Source organism: Papio anubis, unplaced genomic scaffold (genome assembly GCF_008728515.1).
Source record: "Papio anubis isolate 15944 unplaced genomic scaffold, Panubis1.0 scaffold172, whole genome shotgun sequence".
NCBI lineage: Eukaryota > Metazoa > Chordata > Mammalia > Primates > Cercopithecidae > Papio > Papio anubis.
The window spans coordinates 106,638-131,600 of NW_022161713.1; the positions used below are offsets into that span (position 1 = coordinate 106,638).

Here is a 24,963-nt window from a genome sequence, read left to right on the forward strand (position 1 = left end):
CTGTTTCTTCAATAATCTATTAACAAAATAATTTTAATCACTATTATAGTAATCACTATAATTATGATTCATTTACTGGGTCATATTTTAATGAATGTATTTTTATTTATTATTAAATGATTTATAATTATCATATTTTCTTGATATAACAAATTGTTATTTCATAACATTATTCATAGTAATGTTTCAATCAGTATGAATACACTTACTGTAAGCTTTTCTTAATTTCTACTATCATAACCTTAATTTTTCCAATCATAAGGTTAATGCCCTATTAGATTTCTAGGATACATTAAAAAGTTTTACATAGATAAACTTAATTCTTAAGAAATTTATAATACACCAGATTAGACCTCATCCCTTAAGCATGCAGTCTCTTACAATGTGCTATTAAAGTAGGGAGAGCCTGATTTATGATAGTATTGTGTGCTATGCAAAAACTTAATGATTCAACATCAAGTTTGATTTATTCTAAAGCAACAAACATAGTAGGATGTGAAAAATAGCATCATCAGTAATCTTCTGGTGTCATAAAAAAGAGTGATGGAAGTACAATTTGTGACAGGTAAGGGATTTGGAAATGAATGCATATTTCAACTACTTCTGTCTCTCCTCTTTTCCATGTCACTCTTAGCAAAATGATGAGAAGTGACTGTGATGTTACACATATCATGTATAATAATTTTATTTCATTTAATCACATTACTTAAAACCTATAAGACATATAGTTTGGCTATGTACATATGACGATAATTAATGATACTGTTCTAATACCAAATATCTCCCCACCATGGCCATTGGAAGCAGTTTTATTTATAACCTTCACAACGCACCAGGTTATCTGGATTTCTAAATCCTTTAGAAATCTATTGAGCTTAATATAATGCACAAATAATTACATTATTGTGGTGATAACAAAATCCTGTTCACAAAATAAAAATAAATTTTAATAAAAGTTCTAACTTAAAAGGCAGCAAAGCTTGATATTTGTAAGCCTGCATTACTGCCCATTACTTCCTAAAGTTGACTGACATAACGAAGGAATTGAAAGAGGAAGCTTGCCAAGAACTTTCAAGTTGTTTTCGGGGATCACATGTACATACTTCTTAAGATCTTTGGAGACTGCTTATAATTCATTCTGGACATTTGAAGTATTTTATGTCAGCCACTAATTTTTTTACCATTTTAATTTAGTTCTGCAAGTTTTAACATCTGCTGCATTTCAAACATAAATGTAAATCAACGACTCTTGGATGTACCCTAGGGAAATACATGCTCTTAAAAGTACATTATAGTCTAAGACTAGAGAGGTCTCTAGTATTAAGTGAGTTTACTATAGGGCTATCTTTTAAGTTAAGTGAGAATAATAATTAAATGACAACTCAACAGAATATGGTTACATATCATGATTTGCACTGGAAAATACGCATATACAACCATTCAACTGAGAGGGTAGCTGACCTGGCTATCTTTTAAGTTAAGTGAGAATAATAATTAAATGACAACTCAACAGAATATGGTTACATATCATGATTTGCACTGGAAAATACACATATACAACCATTCAACTGAGAGGGTAGCTGACCTGGTTACAGAAGACATGGCAATTGGATATGGCAATAGTTTGGGCCAAATAAAATCTAATACTCATTTTACACCAGAGTCTTTGAGTTTCCAGAGCCATAAGTTGATGTTTTCAAATATCCCGCACCTATAAGCTTGCAAAGGATTTAGCAAAAATTTCCGTACACTTAAGTGAAAATTTATCTCTGCCTATTTTTTTAACCCAATTTTAACAAGTAAATGTAAAAGAAGTGCTCTAAAGGAACACCCACCAAAATAAATGACCAAATTAACTTATCTAGATGTTGTAAAGAGTTGCATATGTTGAGTATGAAATTTATATGTGCAACATTCAAGATTGTTATTGTACTCTGTTAACCTCAAAGTAAATCTAGATCATCCTATGTCACATTCTGCTTTCTAGAATGACAGTTGAAGATTTTGAGGAGAGTGGTAAATTAAGAAAGATTCAAAGATGTTTTTAAAAAAGGAAAAAAGAGAAAAAGGCAAACACAAAATTTTGGTTATCTAGATACATTTGTGTGTAAGAAGGGAGAGTTTAAGTCATTAATGTTGCATATGTATTGTGGGATTTAACAGTACTGAGTTTGCAACCAGGCAGCTGTCGGTTCGGCATACTTACTACTGATGTAACTGAGCAAAATATTTAGACAAGACAAATTTTATGCACACATACTTGCATGCACACACAAACACACACCTTTGCACACACAAAATTCAATTTTCATCCTTGGAAGAAGCCACATTAAAGGCATAATTTCTATAATAGTAATTCTTAAGGTCACGAACTATAATCATCAGAGGGAGGAAAAACCTCCAATCCAGAACAACAACAATAAAAAAAGCAATGGAAGTTGAACCAAAATTTAAAAAGTGATTGGAAATACAAGCCTGGCCACTGTGAGTTTATTCTATGGGATGCCATTCAATGAAGAAAAGAAACCTGAGTTTAACAGCTTTAACTCCCATAATCTAAGAATTTCATTTCCATAATCATTTTTCTTTGATCTTCTATTTGACAGTGACATCTAACTAAAGTCATCCCATTTAACCTTTTCTTTTGCATGTTGCGTGAATTTGTGAGCAGAGTAAGAAACAGGACATTCCTCGTGAAGATCAGGGACCAACCACCAAGAATTTGGATTTTTGGCCCCAACTTATTACACTGATGGTCACTATTATTGATGAGGATAAAACTGCCTACACACCTGTCCTGAATCAGTAAGTACAATGTTTTGGAAATGAATGGATTTTATTCCACTGAAGTTAAAATAATACATATTTTAAGTGCAACATACTCTGATGACAATAATAAACTTTTCCATGATTAAGCTATAGAAAATGGTATTTTTCAACTTTTATCAGCAAATATCAATTAAATGATATTATGAATTTTTAATTTGAGCTCTATGGAGTATGAATCTGTGGATATGGAGAAAAATATTTTCCAAGATTTGATTTTTATGTAATGTAAAACTTTTCCTCTGGATCCTTTCATAACTATACCATTGTCTCAAAAGAAAAAAAATGTGCACTCCCCCAAAACTAAAAATAATTTTGAAGAGTTAGTATTAAACATATTGCATTGTGGCTTTTGAATAATAAACATTTGGCACAACAGCTGCTTTCAAAATAGCTATGCATATTGATTTAACAAATTTAATAAAATATTTAATAAAACAAGTCAATTTTCACAAATTACAATCTAAAGTTCATGCCTCTAAGACAATATAGATGAATTAAAATTCATGACTGTTCTAGAAGAGACTGTAAAAATCCTCATTTTATCAAAATACCACTAGCTATGTGACCTTAGGCAAATTATCTAATTTCCTTGGGTCTCAGTTTCCTCCCAACTAAAACAAAGGTGTAATTATTAGATGATTTCCAAGATCCTATCCAACTTTAATATTGCATATTTAGATTTTATTTTACACCCACATATTAAAGACCATAAAAGCAAATATAACATCAGACTACCAGCTAGGCATTTGCAATCTGGTTAATGAAGAGGATTGTCTTGACAATATTAGTTAGACCTGAAATGTTATGGGTAGCAAAGATAGCAGAAATAGACAAACAGTAAAGTAGAACAGTGAAGTAGACTCAGATTTACTATGGATAAATGTGTTTGGTATTCTTACCCTCTATACTGGTCAAGACCATTAGGGTCATTGTTTATGTTGGCTCCAATTAAAATTCCAATTAAAGAAGAAATACATTTAAGTATTTCAATCTTCATCCTTTTCTGCTTACTGTTAATCACCCATTTTCAACAGTCCCCCAATTCCTAATTGTGGAGAAAGTGGTCCTATTTTTGGTATACAATCATCATTACATTAAGTTTGCCCTTTCACTTTCTTCTCCCTTTTTCCCCAAACCTAATTCTTATATCCACCTTTTTCTTCCTGAAGGCCTTAGTGTTTCAATCTCTGTACAGACTTTGCTCTTTTATTCTCTGCTGTTAGGACTAGAAGATCTTCTCTTAATCTATAACCTGTCATCATCTCATCACGGGTCCTGAGAAGTACTTCTCAGGTCTCTGACAACTTTGTGGAATAGGATTGTTTTCTTATTTACTCTTTGGACCTTTCTTGAGGACAGAGTAGGTTTCTGAAACGTTGGGAGACTGACAACTTGTTTCAAGACTGTGTCCTTGGACTGGGATAGGCCATTTTATAAATGGATGCTGGATGAAAACAAACTTCTGCTGAGAAATACAAATTCAGTTCTATGAAGAAACTTTGGCTTTAATAATCAAAGAAATTTCTTATGTTTACCAAGTATCTTCAATCAGGATATGACCGGTAAAATACATTATAAAATCATGGAAGAAATTAAAATATCCATGATTTATTTTTAGTCATATACCTCAAAATATATACAAAGATTTTAGTTGATTATATGTAACTGTAGTAAAGGAACTGGAATAAATAATATTTATGGCAAAAATATATTTATAATTGTGAACTAAATTAAGCCTAAGTTATAAAAATTAGCAATGACATATGGGGAGAGAATTGTTTTTGTTTTTGGTTTTAATTTTGTTTTTAATGTCAGAGTTTAAGTCCCCTTTTTTCCTTTGAAAACTTGTCCCTGAAAAAAACAAATGCCTTCCTCTATTTGGAATCTATTATTTATTATTGTGTTTGGTCAGATTTTAAGGATGATGTAAAGCTTTTTTTGCATACTGAAGATCATTCAATTTAGTTTCTCACTTAATTTAATAAATGCTTTAAGTGAACTCATCTGGAGACTGAGATGGGGTCCTGGTGGCCAATGTTGCATTTGTATAATGTGGTGAGATTTTCATTTATATCTGTTTCTTTGTTTGAATACTGTATTGTCACATTTATGCTTCATTAATCATCTCCTTGGCTACTTAAACTAATGCAGGATTTCACAAAGTAAAAATTCCAGACCACTAGGGTAAGGATCACATGGACTACTAGTTGGATTTGCAGATCTTGAGCCCCACCCCAAATCTATGGATTCAGAAAACCTGAAATTGACACAGAAATCTGCAATATTAATAAACAATCCCTGTTATTGTGTCTTATGGTCACTAACAATGAAGGCCCAGATCAATATGTGAAGGACATGTTAAAAGTAGCTTGGGTTTTGTTTTAGAGGCAAAGGCAAGTGAATTTAATGATTTTAAAATATAGGACATTTTAAAATATCTTTCAATGTAATGCATAATTATTGATTCAGATCATTTAGTGAAGTTCTTATTGTTATCATGAGCTTGAGAAATCATTGTAAGCTTTTGCTTATTCAAATTTGATAACAAGTTTACACTAACAGTAGAATATAAGCATGAGGGAAAAGAGTTCTATTTTGTTGACTAATGTATATTCAGGCATACATATTTGTTGAATGAATAAATTAAAGTAAATTTATACATGTAGTCAGTATCTGTTCTGTCTGTTCCCATGTTGTTGATTTATTAGTGAAATACAGTATTTATTTGAATAATATTTCCTCAATTTTTAAAATTATAATGAATTTTAGATGTTTTAGAAATTTCAGTATTTCATTAAAACTAAATAGTATTAAGCAGAGTACTTTCAGATTTAGGTCTTGGTTTCTGTCTCTCTTTCTCTCTCTTTCTGACAGGTTTATTGAGGTATAATTGAATATAATACAATTTCATGTACTTAAATAGTATAATTTGAATAGTTCTGGCATATGTATTTAACCACAAAATTATCACTATTTTCAAAATAATGAAGATAGCCATTACCCCAATAGTTCATCCACTTTTATAATTCATCCACTCCTCCACCATCCCCAGGCAACCCCTTATCTCCGTTCTAGTACTATGAATTAGTTTGGAAATGTTATCATTATGTGTAAATGTATTCATAGATTCTCTCCATTCTTTTGTCCAGCTGCTTTTATTCATTACAACTATTTTGAGATTCACCCATGTTATTGTATGTTTCTTTTTATTTTTGAGTAGTATTCCCTTGTACATATATACCACAATATGTTTATTCATTCATCTGTTAAAATTTGTATTTTTTCAAGATTAGGTTGCTATGAATATTTGTTTACAAGTCTTTCTATAGACATACTCTTTTATTTCTCTTGAGTTATATGGTATGTATGTATTTAATATTAAAACTGCCAAACTGCTTTCCAAAGTGGCTGTACTATGCCAACAATTGGTTTGATAAACATTTTAATTTTACCTATCCTAATAGGCATATATGATCTAACTATGATTTTGATTTGCGCTTTCTGAATCCTAGTGATACTGACCGTATTTTTATCTGCATATTTGAAATTCATATATCTTCTTTGGTGAAATTTCTGTTAAAATCATTTTCCCATTTCCAAATTAGGATGTTTATCTTATTATTGTTGAGTTGTAAAGGTCTGTACTAGATAAAGCTCTGTCATCAGAAATAAATGTTGCAATGTATGCTTCTAGTTTGTAACTTTCTTTTCCATTATCTTACTAGTGCCTTCTGAAGAGCATAGTTATTGCATATTTTTTAAATTTTGATGGAATAGTCCAATATTTTTATCAGTTTCTTTTATAGTTTAAGCTTTTAAAAATTTCTATTTTAGAAATCCTTGCAATCTGCAGTCAGTTTGCAACACCACAGTTTTCTTCTAGACATCTTACATTTAAGTCTATAATTCATTTCAAGCTAATTTTTACTTGTTAACTAGTGTTATAATCAAGTTTAACTTTCTTTGGGATCATTTTCATATGGTTATCTATTTTTTTATCTCTACTTGTTGAAAATTATTCTTTCCTCATTGAATTGCTTTGGCACCTTGGTGAAAACTCAGTTGACTATATATGTAAGAGGTTAATTCTGAAGTTCTTTGTATTCTGTTCCATTGATCTATATATCCGTAATTACACCAGTACTGCACATCTTGGTGACTATCATTTTCTAACATATCTTGAAATATTATAGTAAAATTTATTCAACTTTATTTATATTTTTGAAAATTGTTTGGCTCTTCTAGCTCCTTTGCAATTCCATTTAAATTTGTATCAGTTCATCAATTTCTACAAGAAAAATGTCTGCTGGACTTTTGAGTGATATTGCATTAAATGTATAAATCTATTGGGGAGAAATGAAAATAGCAATATGAATTTTATAATCCATGAACATGGTATGTACATGCATTAAGGTCTTATTTAATTTTTTACTTTAGTGGAAAGGTGTTGCATATTCTTTGTTAATTGGTTTCTAAGTATTTTTATTACTATCTTAAATAGTATTTTTAATTCCAATTTCCCATTCTTTGTTAGTAGTACATAGATACACAAATATATATCTTCAGCCTTCCTAAATTTACTTTTTTGTAAGTTCCTTGTGATTATTTAAATACATCATATTCTTGTCTAAAATAAAGATGGTTTTACTGATATCTTTCCAATTTGGATGCATTTTATTATTTTTCTTGCCTTATTGCTCCGGCTAAAATCTTCAGGACAATGTTGACTAAAATTGGTGAAGAGCAGACATTCTTGCCTTATTCCTAATCTCATAGGGAGAGCATACAGACTTTTACCATTGAATATCATGTTAACTAAATGTTTTTCATGAATAATTATTTATCAGGTTGAGGAAGTTCTGTTCCATCCTTATTATTCTGAAAGTTTTTATCATGAAAGGATGTTGGATTTTTTCAAATATCTTTTCTGCTCATAATAGGGTAATCACACAATTTTGCTTTTCAACCATCAGTATGGTGAATTATACTAACGAGTGTTTAACTTTAAACCAACCTTCCATTCCTGGAACAATCTCCACATAGTCTTGATGTATAATCTTTCCTATATATTATTATATTTTACTCATAAAATTTTGTTAAGTATTTTTGCATTTGTGTCTATGAGGATATTGATCTATGGTTTTATTTTCTTATAGTGTCTTTATCTGATTTTTATATCAATGTAATGATGGCTTTATAGAATGAGTTAGACAGTATTTCCTCCAGTATGATTTGCCAAAAGAGTTTTTATAAAATTTGACATTTTCTTTTCTGAGTTTTTGATAGAACTTACTGGAAAAATAATCTGGGCTTAGAGTTTTATTGTAGGAGGTTTTTAAACTAAAAATGCTCTTTCTTCATTAGATATAGGGCTGTTTAGTTTACCTATTTGTTCAGTTTAGGTTTTTGTAGTTTGTATCTTCAAGGAAATTTTCCATTTAATCTAAGTAGTGAAATTTCTCCATCATGTAGTTGTTTATGCCAGCCTATTATTATCCTTATTATGTCTGTTAAATCTGAACTGATTTTTCCTCTCTCTCATACTTAATATTTATATTTTGTGTCTTCTCTCTTTTGTTCTGTCCAACTGGCTGAACATTTATAAATTTTACCGGTCTTAAAAAACAGCTTTTGATTTTATTCAATGTTTTGTTTTCTGGTTTAAGTTAATTTTTTTCTCATTCTTTTAGTATTGTCTTTCTTCTGTTAGTGAAGATAAATGTTAAATGGCTATCGCAGTAATCCAGTGAGAAGATATGAAAGCCTTGTGTAAGATGGTGGAGAGTTAAGGTCAGATTTGTGAAATAAATCAAAAGATCTTTATGACTAAATGCATTGAGTAGAGTGTTAAGGAAGCAGAGACAATGGAAATGTTATATTTATAGGGGCATCATTATTGGAGATAAGAAATACAGGAGGAAGTATCAATTTAAAGAAATTCACAGTGACTTATATTTTGATATACAGAGATTTGGTTATCTGTGTGACTTGCAAGCATTATATGCAACAGAGAGTTGTATACATACATATGGAAATCCTTTAGATTGATATCAATTAAATACATAATATAGAGAAGTTTAGCTATATATGCCTAAAAGTCAGAAATCTTAATTATTTCTAAATATTCAGAAAATTTTACTCATTTTACTAAAACTATTGTGACTTCATATTACTTTGTTTTTGTTATGCATACCAAAACATAAGCAGAAATATGTTTCATCCATTCTGTTATCTCATTTGTTTGCATGCATTGTACTATAATATGTAATTTCTTTTAGTTTTCTCCAAAAGTATACATACAGTGAAGTCTCAACTCATTTTCTCTCTTCATTAAGTGTAGATAACAGAAAGTATCTCAGTGTATTGAGTAGAAAATGGACCAATTTTGAAAGATTGTCTTTTCCATTTGCAAGGATGAAATTTGCTTATTTTTCCCCTCTCAGGGTTATATGATGAGCCAGAACATTAGTTTCAAATTGGATGTTTTTAAAGATAGTGTATTTTATTTGCTGAATTGAGGAAGTTTATGTTTAAGCTACTTTGATTAGGATTTGCCTTTGTTTTTTCTGTTTTGGAAATAATGTTGTTCAGAGTATTAAAGTTATTGATCTGTTTGCTTACACTACGGGTTCCCTAAATTACTTTTATATTTAAGAAATTGTTGTGAAAGTGTTAATCATACAATAAAGTACAGAGACTATGCAGTAGAGTTCTGTATAGCCATCAGTCTAATTCAACAATTATCAAAATTTTGTGATATTTTCTTCGTCTATACTCTTGAGTTTTTTTTCTTTTTCTTTTGGCTGAATTACCTTAAACAAACTTCAGACATCCTATCATTTCATCCCTTCTTAGTTCAGCATTTATCCCTAAAAATCATGGCTTTCTTTTGTACAGCACAACTAATAACATTAACAGTAATTGCCTGGTATTGTGTAATCCCTATTCCATAATCAAGTGCTTCTGAATTTCTTTAAAGAAGTTATTTTTTTACATTGTTTTGTTTCAATCAGGATCCAAATAAGGTATAAGCATTACATATGGTTATTATGTGTTACAAGTCTCTTTCATACTAGTTAAGTCCCCCCTCCCTTTTATTTTATTTATACCATTGACTTCTGAAAGAAGCTATGTTCACTACCCTTTAGAATATGCCACTTTCTGGGTTATTCCATTTGCCTCCTCGTGCTGCTAATTAACTTGTTCCTTCATAATTAATACTCTCCATAGCTGAATATTTCAGGTTCATTTTTTTAAGAACACTTCACAAGTGACTGTGTGTACTTCATACTATGTCACATCAGGTAGGACTTTATCTGGTTATTCCCTTGTAGTGATGTTAACAGTGATTAGTGCTGCCAGCCTTATTTCTTTGTTGAAAATGTCTTCATCAACCTTTCCTCTAATGGTTTCATTTATTTATGATCACTTCAGAATTTGCTATTCCATTACGGATGACAAAATGGTGGTTTTATAAGGTTATCATTTCTTCAACATTTATTTGTTAGAATTTTTTACAAAGAAGAACTTTCTTTCATTAATTAAGGTTACTTGGTTACCCTAATATATAGTAAATATAGGAAAGATAAGGTAAATATTTGATTCTTTCTTTTAACCTAAAGTATTTTATCTCATTCTTTTCTTTTCTGCTCTATTGGACTTTTATTGTTTTTCATTAACAGTTTCATTTCAATTTAATAAATATGTATCGAACCCTTAATATATGCCAGGCACCATGCAAGGCTAGAGTCACAAATATTTAATTTCTAAAAGAGATATGTACAAAATTAATCAGGAGTCTGAAACTGATTAACTACTGTGCCTGTGCCTGCCACAGTCACAAGTCATTCTGTGATTAAACTCCTCCTATACATCCTTGTTGACACAGCCTTATGAAAACAGAGAAACTAGGTTCCCTCTCTGAAACTGTACCAAAAAATCCTGAGAATGACTCAGCTGACAGGGAGAATAGACACTGAAAGTTTACGAATTTGGAGATACCTGCAGTCGGTGATCCACAAATAAGAATAAGTCAAAATGAAGTATAAACAGGAATGAAGATAGCACTGAGAGAGAAGAAGGTAGTTGGCAGTGAGTAGAGGGAAAGGATACTTGGAAGGAAAAACAGATACAAGAATAGCAGAGTCACATACTGGAGGACTTTGTGCAGGAAGATCCCTGTCTGCGGTCATTCAACGCACTCCTCAGCGCTGCCTTAAACCCTGAAGGAGCATCTTGTCTGTCTTGTCTGAGGCTCCCTAAAGCCTGACTCCAGGGGCTGTTTGACTGCAGTAGACAGAGTTCATTTTTCTTGGGTTCCAGTAGAATGTGGTAATGGAGTTTAGTTTTGTTTTTCCATTACCCAAAGTATCCTTACAAAAATTACTTTTTAATTACGTGTAGTTACTTGAGCCTCTGATTTTTGGAACCAAAGTAGCATAACTAATCCAATATAATAGTATATGGAATGACACATGTATTCCAATATAGTTGCAGTTTGTTTTCTGTTGAAATGTAAAACAAAAAAAAAAAAAAAAGAAAAAATGCTTTAATTTGAATTCTTAGGATCTAGGCAAATGGTTTATTTCCTACAAGAGATCGGTTTTGCAGACCTGGAGTTCATAATGGGCAGAATAGATAGCGGAAAAAACCACAGATCTGTTATAAAAATCTACCTGACACTAAAGATATAAAGTAAAATTTCAAAAGTAATTTTAAAAATTGTTACGCATGTCTATCATAGCCATTTTGAATTTTAAAACAGATCAAGTGTGTTTCTCTGCAGTTTCCCAAAATATTACATTATGTGGAAATAATTCAAACACTTTTCTAAGTGCACAAGAGTACTGTCAAAGAATGCTTACTAAGAATTATACTAATTTAAACACCTCTGAAGATTTCACTTTTCTACCTCCCTGACCACATATCACAGAGGCGAAAAAGAGTTGATCTTGAATTTTTCAAGGTTTGTCATGCTTGCTGAAAGATTTTAACACAACTAGATATTTATGTGTTATAAATATCATAATCATTATATGGGGAACCATGGGGAATTAACTGGAGTCAGGCACTATTCTAACATTTTTACAGTTTAATGTTTAATCCTAAATTTATTCTAATGATATCAGTACCATTATCATCCCCAAATTACAGATTATGAAACTTAAGCATAGAGGGAACTAAGTTACGCAAAATCACATATCTAGTAATAGGCAGAATCAAAATGTCAGCAACCCTTTGAAGTAACAAAAGGGTTAATGTTAACAAGAGGATCCCATAAATAAGGTGATGCACATTAATCCTTCCAAACATTTCTGATATTTTAATGATTAATCTGGATCTGATTGCAACATCTTTTAGGCTTTCTATGTTTTAGAAATTAGGAGGCAAAACTTAATTCATGAGACCATAGCAGGATTTGTAGAGATAATGCACAGAAGGCACCCACCCTAATGCCTGCATTGAATAGGTGCTCCAACTGCCCTGCAATATGAACATGAGGACTTGCTTGTACCAGGTCTTGCAGCTTGAGAAACAGTTATCTAAACTCAGTAAATTCTGTTGACTATTTATCCCATGCGCATTACACAAGTTATTTAGGCTGTCTCTGGCCATCTGCAACTCCTTTGTCACACTGCCAGGTGGTATTTTAATTGTCTTATGCGATGCTGATTTCAATAGTTAACTTAGAGCTGGGCTCATGCTGGTAGTCCCAGCTACTTGGAAGGATGAGGCAGGTGGGTCTCTCGATCCCAGGAGTTCAAGGCTGAAGTGAGCTATGATCAGACCACTGCACTCCAGCCTGGGTGACAGAGCAAGATCCTGTCTCTGACATAAAAAAATAAAAACTTTTAAAAAGTGGAAGCCAGGAGCAATGGTTCCTGCCTGTAATCCCAGCACTTTGGGAACCTGAGGCAGGAGGATTTCTTGAGGCCAGCAGTTTGAGATCAGTACATAGTGAGACCCCCATCTCTACATTAAAAAATACAAAAATAGCCAGGCATTTTGCTACACGCTGGTAGTCCCAGATATTAGGGAGGCTGAGGCGGAAGGACCTGCTTGAGCCCAGGACGTGGAGGCTGCAGTGAGCCAAGGCAACACTCAGCAACAGCCTGAGCAACAGAGTGAGAACCTGTCTCCAAAAAAAAAAAAAAACCAGTTTACATAGATCCATTTACAATTTTGTTTTTCATGTTAAAATTAAATATATACTTAAAGATCTGAGTTCATTAAAATAATGCCTTAGGTTATAAATGAAACAAAGAGAAAGCAAAAAGATAAAAAGGGTGATTGGCTTCAAATGGCACTTATGATCAATTTGCTTTATGGTACAAGAGACCCTAAGTACAAAAGGAAAAATTTCTACCACAGCATTAATTTGTAAGGATGGCTCATAATTTACTAGTAGAGTCCTGCTTAATAAAATTTATGCTTAGTTGTTCACTGCATTCGTGATAATAGCAGTTAATTGCACTAAATGCATGTCAAGTATCTTAAGTGCAGAACATACTAACAAAGCCTTAATATGTTTTATAATATAAAAAGGGCACAACAAACTGTCTCTTAAGTTCCAGCTATGACAAAGGAATTTCAGATGCATACATGACAGGCAGGAACAGGGAACCATTGCTTACTAATTTGTAATAATTAACATACTTTTCTTCAAAGACAAACTTTGCATATCAAAATAATACTTCACATTTAATGGATTCTAGTTTTATCCATTGTGACTGATGAATCAGTATTATCAAATTTGGCAGTGGCAGATTATGTTTTCCTCATTTCAGTAAGAAATTTGCAAGATAATAAATTAGGTTATTAAATTGTTGTGTCTCAGATTCAAGATTTAAAACATTTGTGCTTTGTTAATTAATTGCTGCAAATTAAAAACAGGAGACAGTCAAATAATGGTGGAATGGATCAGTTATTTCATTAAACCTCCTCTTTATAATGGTAGATTAAGTTAAGCTATGACTGCATTGAAAATGAAGAAGAGGTGGAGCTACACCTTAGAGAATTTAATTTGTGCACAAGAAAACCTCATGAATTCAGACTAGTGTGAGAAAGGCTAATTTAAATATATATGGTAAGTAGGAATATTTCATATACCATATTTATGTGTACTTCTTTTAACTTTTAAGTATGTATGACAACTTCTACAAAGTTACAAAATGGTTGTGGAAAGGTAAACCTCTTTCAGTTTTGTTTCTATCGTAGTTTGGAATTCATTTGTAGTTAATGTATGAATTGTTAGTGTATAGCTCAATATTTCTGAAGTTCATAAAACCATTTAGTCCTGTGAGTACATAAACATTTTCCTAAATCAAGTGTATTGCTATTAACTTTATTAACAAATTTTATCCTACGGACTAAACACCTAGTAAATACAAATATAAGTTTTCATTCACTTTATGTGATTATTTTTACGTTAGAAATCAATGGAATCTAAATATTTTCCTGTCTGTCTCATTTATACTTATAATTTCATCATTATCAGCAGGAAACATTTATTGAGTACTCACTGTGTGTCAGTGACTAAGCAAAATATTTACGTGTAAAATCTCATTTAATCCTCACAACAGCCCTAGAAACAGTCCCAAGTTACACAATTAATATCATCCCCATTTGACAAGTGAGAAAATTGAGTTTTGAAGAGATTACTCACTGCTCCACTGGGTAAATTAGCTAAGTAGCAGAGGAGAAATGAAATCGCTGTCTTTTGGAATGCATTGCTATTTAACTTCTGTATTATACTGCTAGGTATCAGGCAGGAAAAATAGCCAAAAATGTGTTAAATTTTGGAAAATAAGCCTCTAGCAAATACGCAGATGGTATAGACTCCTTAGCTAGCCCCCACCAAAAGGCAGATGTATTCATTTGTGAAATGTGTCAGAAAAAAACTACTCTGCCTTTTAAATAATGATTTGATATTGGGACTACAGCATAGAAAAAGCATATAAAAATTTAGTGTCAAAATGAGATTACATATTTACAAGTCTGCAAAGGCAAAGTTGGACACAGTGAAAAAACACTATTATGGAAATATTATTTTGTGGTCCCTTAAAAATTAGAAACTTAAAATGTAGCCATTAGTTTCTCGGAAATTGATAAAATCTATGTTGTCGGGAAAATGGAGTATTTCTCCTTTCATTTCCAGAACCGACTTTCTTCTTTCACCCACTGTATTTTACTCATAATTGTTCATTTTTCTCCCCTATTTCCACAAGGCAGAAAACAGTAAAGAATTGTTTGGGAAACTGTTAGCTTTGCAAATGTTACTTAGTTATATTCCGGCTGCTAAAATGGTTTAAATAGTATGGAGAGGGCCGGGCGCAGTGGCTCACGCCTGTAATCCCAGCACTGTGGGAGGCCAAGGCGGGCAGATCACAAGGTCAGGAGATCGAGACCATCCTGGCTGACACAGTGAAACCCCGTCTCTACTAAAAAATAGAAAAAAATAGCCGGGCATGGTGGCAGGCGCCTGTAGTCCCAGCTGCTCCTACTCGGGAGGCTGAGGCAGGAGAATGCTGTGAACCCAGGAGGCAGAGCTTGCAGTGAGCAGAGATTGCCCCACTGCACTCTAGCCTGAGTGACTGAGTGAGACTCCATCTCAAAAAAAAAAAAAAAAAAAAGTATGGAGAGAAAAGAATTAGATACATATGTAGGTATTGGGAAGACTGTGTAAATGTAATTAATACTGTTAGGTAGTAAAGAGATGCTATGTGAGAGAAGTATAGGGGAGAAAGAATATCTTTTCCTTCTATCCTTCTATCCTCTGAGTCCTCAGCTGTAGTCACTATAACAAGATCTATTAACAAGAGAAGAGCATGCAAATTTATTTAACATAGGCTTTATATGACATGGGAGCCTTCAAAGGAATTAAAGACCTGAATAAATGACTAAATTTGAGTATATTTTGTGCTAGGTTTGACCAAAAGTGGAGAGTTGTGGGGACATGTATAGAAGCCCGCAGAAAAGTATAAATACAGTAAACTTGGAGAAACAGCAAGGCCTGCTCATTCACGTGCCTTTTGATAAGGATGCTTCTTTCTTTGCTTTTGGTATAGGAGCAGCAGCTCTCACATAAGGATCTTATTTCCTGCTTCAGAGGAAGATCAGAAAACCCTTTCTAGGTTTTATTCTTGCTTCAGGGGAAAATCACAAAGTCCTAACTGCATGTGCCATTTCTCAGATTCCTTCCACTTGAAATATTCAATTTGCCAAGGTGCCATATTTTGGGGTAGCATGTCCTGAACCCTGTCAGGAGAGATGTTGTATAATGCTAGACAAAATTGGTTAAAGAGAAAAAATATTATTCCCCTCATTTTCATCAGTTTGGAACTGCAAAGCAAATGTCAATCACATTGTGCCAGTTAAGTGAGACCTTGTGTCAAGAGTAAAATTGTGTAATTTCTACAGTATAAAAGCACCAATCCTGTCACTAATTCTTAATATTAAGCGAGCTCAGACCCATTTATAGTCACTATGCACTTCTCTTTGCCCTTATCATTCACAAGCATTTAATCATTGCTAATTCTGCCTTGAATACAGCAGAAGACTTAAAGGGAGGTGATACTTGGGCTGTGCTTTCCAGGGAGAGAGAGAGGTTATTATCTCATAGAAATTAAGAAGAAGAGACAGCAGGAAGGTGGAAAATGATCAGAAGATATATGGAATGTCAGGCATGTCAAGAAATAATAAATACTAGGGGTAGCTAGATTATTCATGGTAAGGGTTGGGGAATGAAGGTGAAAGAAATGAAAGTTGGGGCCAGATGATCAGAGCAGGATAGTCATATTAATGAGTTGAAACTATTATATGCTAATAAACGTGTGACAAGCAATTTATGGTTTTAAAGCAGTAGTTAGAAATATGATGGCCTGTGTTTTTAAAAGGCAAATTAGGTGATAATATAGATGTATCAGAAGAGGGAAAAATAGGGGCAAAGACGTAAACTAATAGATCAGTGTAATTATTGAGGCAAATGAAGATAATGACTTGACTTGGGGGTGAGATATTAGGAATAGGGAAGAGAGAGGCAAATTCCACACTTAGACCAAAGAAAAAATTCCCTGGAGGGTGCAAAGGAGGGGACACTGTGGATCGTGGCAGAGGCTGATAACTCTGGTAGCTATCTAAATTCATCAGCTAAATGGTATTGCCATTAATTTAACTATGAAATATGTAAGAAAGAGTCAGAAATGTAAATCTGAATGTACAAAAAGTACCATAGAGTGGAGGTAAAGTAAAATAAAATACAAGCTTCAGAAGAACTTGTGTAACTGTTAAAGAAAGAAACTTTGCATTCTTTTTATTTCTATCATGGGATGTCTATTATCTCTACAGGTAATAGCACAACCAAAATTGAAACCAGCATATCATAATGTATTATAATAGAGCAAAACTTCTAATACTGATCAGAATGAGGCCTCAGACCCCAAATATTGTTTTCTGTATAGAAGTAGATCTTAGCAAGAAGTAGATCTTGAGATTTAAATTTAAAAAGGGACTACTGCATAAAACATGAAGCCAATAATTTAAACTGTAAGTATTCTGAGGAAAAAACCAATAGCCTAATACCAAAAAAAAAAAAAGGAAAGAGAAAGAAAGAAAGAAAGAAACTGTTAACTGTGTAAACATTTTCAATGCATGGGAATTTTTTTATTGTAAAAGAAAAGAATAGGCCGGGCGCGGTGGCTCACACCTGTAATCCCAGCACTTTGAGAGGCCAAGGTGGGCAGATCACGAGGTCAGGAGACCGAGACCATCCTGGCTAACACAGTGAAACCCCGTCTCTACTAAAAATACGAAAAATTAGCCAGGCGTGGTGGTGGGCACCTGTAGTCCCAGCTACTTGGGAGGCTGAGGCAGGAGAATGGCGTGAACCCAGGAGGTGGAGCTTGCAGTGAGCCAAGATTGCACCACTGCACTCCAGCTTGGGCAACAGAGAGAGACTCCATCTCAAAAAAAAAAAAAAAAAAAAGTAAAAAGAAACATGGGCAAGAACCATAGGCTCTATTTCTGATTCTGTCTTTGATTTGGTTCATGTTCTAGTATACTCATTGAATATTGTTTTTTCTTTACTGGAGATATCTCAGGGCTTAACTCCTGACCACCAATTTTTAAATTAGAAATAATAACAACTGAATAGGGGTTTTGTGGGAAACTATTATTATCCATCTTTTAAAATAACTCATGTATGTAGTAAAACTCCCATTGATTCTACTTCAAAATTGAGTTTGAAAAATGTTATGATCACAGAAATAATCATATTCACCTTCACAGGCTGTATGAAGTAGAAAATAAGAGTTCTAATGTTTTTAGATCATTTCTGTGAAGTAAATCAGTAAAAATTAAAAGCATGACTCCCCAACCGAAGCTTTATAAATTTTCAGTAGTTTGGTGTGTTTTCTTCCAGCTAACTTTTTCACACATACAAACATAGAAATTCATTTAATAATGTTTGCTTTCATAGTATTTTTTATGAAATATACGATCATCTTATATGTTAATCAATAATTTGCTTTATTCACCTAATACTGCCTGAGAGACATCTATTCATGTCAACTGATATAGTTCTGCCTTGATCATTTCAATAGCTGCATATTTTTCCATGGTATCATTTAACATCAGGATGATGCCGTCAATGAGGGGACTCCTGCGGCACAGAGAAGAGAAGGGGATAGGGACAGCACAGATACTGGTATAGCAGAAGAACTGAAAGCCTGTAGAGAGTCATTAGATAACTACGAGAAAATCAACTTCAAAAAAAGAAAGCCTGAATTTTCATCAATTTTTAAATTGTTTCCAGTCTGATAAGTAGAAAATTTTCACTCTTATTAAGGTGAACAGCTCCTTTCTTGTGTTTATTAGGCTTTGATTTTTTTTTTTAATTTCCCTTTCATCTCAGCCACTTTTTCTTTCATTTTTTTCTATAGATTGTTAACACGTTAATAATATTACATGTTCTTTTTATGTTAATAATATTCTCTTTTTGTCTTTTATATAAGCTGGATATATTTTTCCAGTTTGTTGTTTCATTTTAAATGGTGGTTTTTGTTTTGCTTTTTCTTTCCAACTTTTATTTGAGTTTCAGTGGGTACGTAGGCAGGTTTGCTACATGGGTAAATTGTAAGTCATGGGGGTTTGATATACAAATTATTTCATCACCCAGATGATAAGCATCTAATTCTTGGTTATATATTAGAATTTTTTTCTAATCCTATGAAAAATGCCAAAACTGCTTTCCAAAACAGCTACAGGCATAGTAGCCAATAGGTAGCTTTTAGATCCGTACTCTTCTCCCAGCCTCTACCCTCAAGGAGGTCCCAATGTCTATTGTTCCTTTATTTGTGTCCATATGTACTCAATAGTTAGCTCCCACTTATAAGTGAGAACATCTGATATTTAATTTGTGTTCCTGAGTTAATTCACTTACAATAATGACCTCCAGCTCCATCCATGTTGTTGCAAAGAACATGATTTTATTCTTTTTTATACCTATGTAGTATCCTATGGTACACATTTTCTTTATCCAGTCCACTGTGTATGGGCTTGTAGCTTGACTTCTATGTCTTTGTTTATTATGAATAGTGCTGTGATGACCATACAAGTGCATGTGTCTTTTTGGTAGAAAGATTTGTTTTCTTTTGGTTATATGCCCAGTAAAGAGATTGCTGAGTCGAATGGTAGTTCTATTTTAAGTCCTTTGAGAAATCTCCAAACTGTTTTCCACAGTGGCTGTTTCCTACCAGCAGTGTATAATCATTCCCTTTTCTCTGCAACCTCACCAGCATCTGTTATGTTTTTACTTTTCAATGATTGCCATTCTGACCAATGTGAGGTAATATCTCATGATGGTTTTGATCTGCATTGCTGTAATGATTAGCAATGTCAAGCATTTTTTCACACGCTTGTTGGCCATGTGTATGTCTTCTTTTGAGAAGTCTCTGTTCATGTTCTTTGTTCATGTTTAATGGTGTTGCCTGTTGTTTTTACATATTGACTTGTTTAAGGTTCTTATAGATTCTGGATATTAGACCTTTGCCAGATGTATACTTTGCAAGTATTTTCTCCCCTTCTGAAGGATGTCCCTTTACTCTGTTGATAGTTTCTTTTGCTGTGCAGAAGCTTTTTACTGGCATGTGCCAGGGCCTATGCCCAGAATGGCATTTTCTTGGTGTTCTTCTGGGTTTTTATCGTTTTCGATTTTACATTAAGTCTTTAATTCATCTTGAGTTGATTTTTGTATGTAGTGAAAAAGATCCAGTTTCAGTCTTCTGCACATGACTAGCCAGTTATCCCAGCATCATTTATTGAATGGGGAGTTGTTTCCCCATTGCTTTTGTCAGTTTTGTGAAAGATCAGATGGGTTGTAGGTGTGTGGCCTTATTTCTGGGCTCTCTGTTCTGTTCCATTGTTCTGTGTCTTTCTTGGTGCCAGTATCACGCTGTTATGGTTACTGTAGTCTTGTAGTATAATTTGAAGTTAGGTAGTGTGATATCTTTGGCTTGGTTCTTTTTTCTTAAGATTGTTTTGTATGTTTGGGTTCTTTCTTGGTTCCATATGAATTTAGAATATTTTTTTCCAATTCTATAAAAAATGTCATTTGCCAAACTGCTTTCCAAAACAACTATAACATTTTCCATTCTCAGAAGCAATGTGTCAGAGTTCCAGCTCCTCTGCACACTTGGATCTTTGCTAGCCCTTAATAGTGTTGGGCTTTTGCCTTTTGTTTTTTTAAGCTATACTAATAGACATATAGTATCACATCATAATTTTATCGGCAAGTATCTAATGACTAATAATGTTGAGCCTATTCGCATGTGTTTATTTCCCATCTAATTTTTTTCTCTTCTAAAGTGTCATTCAAATCATTTGCCCATTTTTATTGGGTAATGTTTTTTCTCTATTACTGAGATTTTAGTGTAATGTATATATCCTAGATATAAATCCTTTATCAGACACATGTTTTGCAAATTTTTTTCTCCCTGTCTAGGGCTTACCTTTCTGTTTTCTCAACAATGTCTTTTGAAGATCAGATTTTAATTCATGAAGTTCAATTTATCAATATTTTATGGGTTACACTTTTGTGTTACATCTAGACAAGTTTTGCCTAATATAAGGTCACAAAGATTTTCTACTATGTTCTCTTTCAAAAGTTTTATGGCTTTAGGTTTGGCATTTTGGTCTGTGGTTCATTTTGAGTTAGATGTTTAATTTGGTGCAAGGTATGAGTCAAGATTTTTTCTTTTTGCCTGTAGATATTCAAGTATTTTAGCATCTCTTGTTGAAAACATTGTCCTTTCTTCACTGACATACTGTTACACATTGTTGAAAATTAGCCACTCTTGTATTTGAAGACATTCTGTGTGAATTATTATATTTTCATAGAAAGCTGCAAATACAAGTAAAGTTTGTTCTTTACTTTAAAAAAACAACAACAGCATTTTTTTCATCTTCTGGTGTTTTTACTTTGCTATGCCAATTTTAGAATCAGTTTGTTGATTTCCACAGGAAATTCTGCTAGAATTTTGATTGAGATTGCATTGAATCTATGAATCAATTTGAGAAAAGATAAAATTCTAACATTATTGAGTATATCAGCCTATAAATACAATATATCGATTTAGGCCTTATTTCGTTTTTCAATACTTCATAGTTTTCTTCATATAAATCTTATGCATATTATATTAGATTTATAACTAAGTATTTAATAACTTTTGATGCTGCATTAGTGCATTCTGACCCTGCTATAAGGTGCATGCCTGTAGTCCCAGCTACTCGGGAAGCTGAGGCAGGAGAATCGCTTGAACCCAGGAGGTGGAGGTTGCAGTGAGCCACGATTGCACCACTGCACTCCAGCCTAGGGGACAGAGTGAGACTTCATCTAAAAAAAAAAAAAAGAAAAGAAAAGATGCCTGAGACTGAGTAATTTATAAAGGAAAGAGGTTTAATTGACTCACGGTTCCATATGGTGAGGGAAGCCTCAGGAAACATAATCACAGTTGAAGGCTGAGGGGAAGCAAGCAGCTTCTTCACAAGGCAGGAGGAGAGAGACAAGAGCACAGGAGTGAACTGGCAAACACTTTTAAAACCATCAGATCTTGTGAGCACTCACTCACTATAAGAAAACAGCATAGAGGAAACTGCCCCCATGGGGATTACAGATCCCTCCCTCAACATGTAGGGATTACAATTTGAGATGGGATTTGGGTGGGGACAGAGAGCAAAACCATATCAGATGCTATTATAAATGATACTGTTATTTTAATTTCGATTTCCAATAGTCCATTGGTAGTATACAGAAATATATGAATTTGTATTCTGTGACCTTATATTTTGTAGCTTCTTAAATTAGTTTTTTAGACATTTTCTATGCAGACAATTTTTAGTATGCCATTTTTTATGTAGAAAATCATGTTCTCTCTGAAGAGTTGTATTGCTTCCTTTGCTATCTATATGCCTCTTACGTATTTTTCTTGCATTTTGACAGAACTTAAGAACTCCAGTATAATGTTATGTAGAAATACTGAGAGTCAACATCACTGCCTTCATCCTTAAGTATCAAGTGTGAGACATAACTATAATTTTAGCAGTAGGGTTTTGTAGATTCTCTTTATGAGGTTAAAAAAGTTCACTTTAGTTACTATCTTTCAGAGGGATTTAAAATCATGAATGAATGTTGAAGTTTGTCAAATACCTTTTCAGCATCTATTGAGATGATCATAAAATTTTTCTTCCATAGTCTAACAATACAGTAAATTATGTTGACTGATTTTTGAAGGTTGAATTAATGTTGCATTTTTGGGATAAATCTCTCTTGATCATAATGTATTATTCATTTTGTATATTGTGAGATTAAATTTGATATTTTTTGTTGAAGATCTATGTTTATAAGAGATATTCTTTAGTTTTTTGTGTGAATATCTTTGTTTCCTGTATATTGTACTGTAAAGCTAATATAATCTTATTCTTGATTTAAATAAATCAAAATAACTAAGCAATTTTGTCTTTTTATAAGCAAAAAGCACTCTTATTATATCACTTATAATTTTGATGCTGCATACTAACTACATAAAATCTAATGGACTACAAAATGTATGATACTAGTATTTATGCTCAGATGAAACCTTTTGAAATAAATTGTTTACCTGGGGTTATTGTTATATCAATAAAGTAAAATTTAATGTTGAAAACTAATTTATATGTATTCAGGTTGTATTAAATTTTGTAGAAGAGATCTGAACTTAAATACTTGATAAATATAAAGCTTCTGGATTTAAGTTTCAAAATTGAATGCCTTATTAGACAAATTGATAAAACTGGCAGTCAGTAAGGGAAACTGATGCAACACACTCTAATTTTGATGGAAATATGGACTAGAGTAGTTCTGTATGTGTCAATAGTCTTTTCTTATTTGAGGTTGTCTTGAAGTCATATTTCCTTAGGTAACGCTTTCCATACAGGATTATACTCTTTTTTTTTTTGAACCCCCAAATGTGGATGAATGTGAGAGCTAGCTCTGTTCCTTGATATAAATATTTTTATTCATGTGTGCATGTCTGTATATATATATATAGAGAGAGAGAAAATACTTCCAGTCTTACATTCTGGCGTGGAGTGAATGTTTACATTGTAATAAAAAGACTCGGTCATCATATTCATTGGGCTTATATTACTTAGGAGCCTTTTCATGAGATTGAATACACATGCAAACAAAATAAATGTTTAGAAGCAGTCAGAATCTTATTTTTAACCTAAGCTTGTTTAGTCTAAACACAGACCTGCCTGGAAGTTCTGGAGTACAGATTAGTGGGGGTGTCCACCAGGAGCCATTTTGCCAGAGGGAGTGAGGAATCTTTGTTGAAATAATTCACATGAAGATAATAGATAATAGAAAAAATAAAAGTACTTAAGTGTCCTTCAAGGAAAATGGCTGAGGGACATATATGAGTTGTGATTTTTTAGTGTCATATGGTATTTGCTATTCACTTTCATCTGATCTATCCTCGAAAGTGAGACATAAAAAGATGGAGTCAGCCAGGTGTGGTGGCTCATGCCTGTAATCTCAGCACTCTCGGAGGCCAAGGCAGGTGGATCACCTGAGATCAGGAACTCCAGACTAGCCTGAACCAACATGGTGAAACCCTGTCTCTACTAAATACAAAAAATTAGCTGGGTGTGGTGGCACACGCCTGTAATCCCAGCTACTTGGGAGGCCGAGGCAGGAGAATTGCTTGAACCCAGGAGATTGCAGTGAGCCAAAATGGCACCATTGCACTCCAGCCTGGGAGACCGAGTGAGACTCCGTCTCAAAACAAAAAAGAAGAAGGAGAAGGAGAAGGAGAAGTCTTCGATAAAACCAAAGGAGCTCTTGAGACACAAACACTCATCACAAGACATCCACAGGCAGCCCCAGTCACTGTTACTTTGGCACTGATATAATGAAGTCTGTTTTCTTATGATCCAATAACTTTTTAACATTAAACTCTAGTGTGTAACTTTTTTTTTTTTTTACTTATGACAGTTCATAAAGAGAAATGTCATAAATAACAGTGTTCATGAACTATATAATAACTACTGTGGTAGATGTGTAAAATGATGTATTTTGGTTTGTAGGCATGTTATTCTTCCTCATACACTAATTAAATGTGTTTGGTTTTAGGTTTCCTCAAGAGCTGAACATGGGAAAAATAAGTGCCGAAATTATGTGGACTCTTTTTGCTCTGGATATGAAATATGCATTAGAAGGTAATTATAAATATTTATACTTATTCACCTACATGTTAGAGTTAAATGGTGATTTTGTGTTCTTGGCTTTAAATGTTAAGAATTGAAACGTTAAAACATTAATTATTGTGATCAATTTAGTTCTAAAACTTATTTCCCTATGGTAGAAAGATAAGGTCTCAAAGTACACAAAAAGCCCTAAAGAAGTATATTCGTTTTTAGTTATATGGTCTAAGTTCTGGGATCGTAAGAGTATTTCACTGATAGGATTATGCTCATATGTAAGAATACTTGATGTAGTTCATTTACCAAAACAGGCCATATTGAGGAGGTGGATGAGTAGTTAATCCAGATAGTTGTCTGCATAGACTTGGAAATAGTATCCACGGGGAGGCGGGTCAA

At 33.1% G+C, this 24,963-nt stretch overlaps 1 protein-coding gene across 1 annotated transcript in view; it reads left to right on the forward strand.

Moving 5' to 3' along the window:
- LOC116272713 (protein unc-13 homolog C-like) overlaps positions 1 to 24,751 on the forward strand; it is a 119,390-nt gene extending 94,639 nt beyond the window's left edge. Inside the window, exons 8-9 of the mRNA XM_031661477.1 lie at positions 2,672 to 2,805; positions 24,497 to 24,751. Of these exons, the coding sequence (XP_031517337.1) occupies positions 2,672 to 2,805; positions 24,497 to 24,668 (306 nt within the window). The 3' untranslated portion in view covers positions 24,669 to 24,751. The remainder of the gene's footprint in view (positions 1 to 2,671; positions 2,806 to 24,496) is intronic.
- The last annotated feature ends 212 nt before the right edge of the window (positions 24,752 to 24,963 follow it).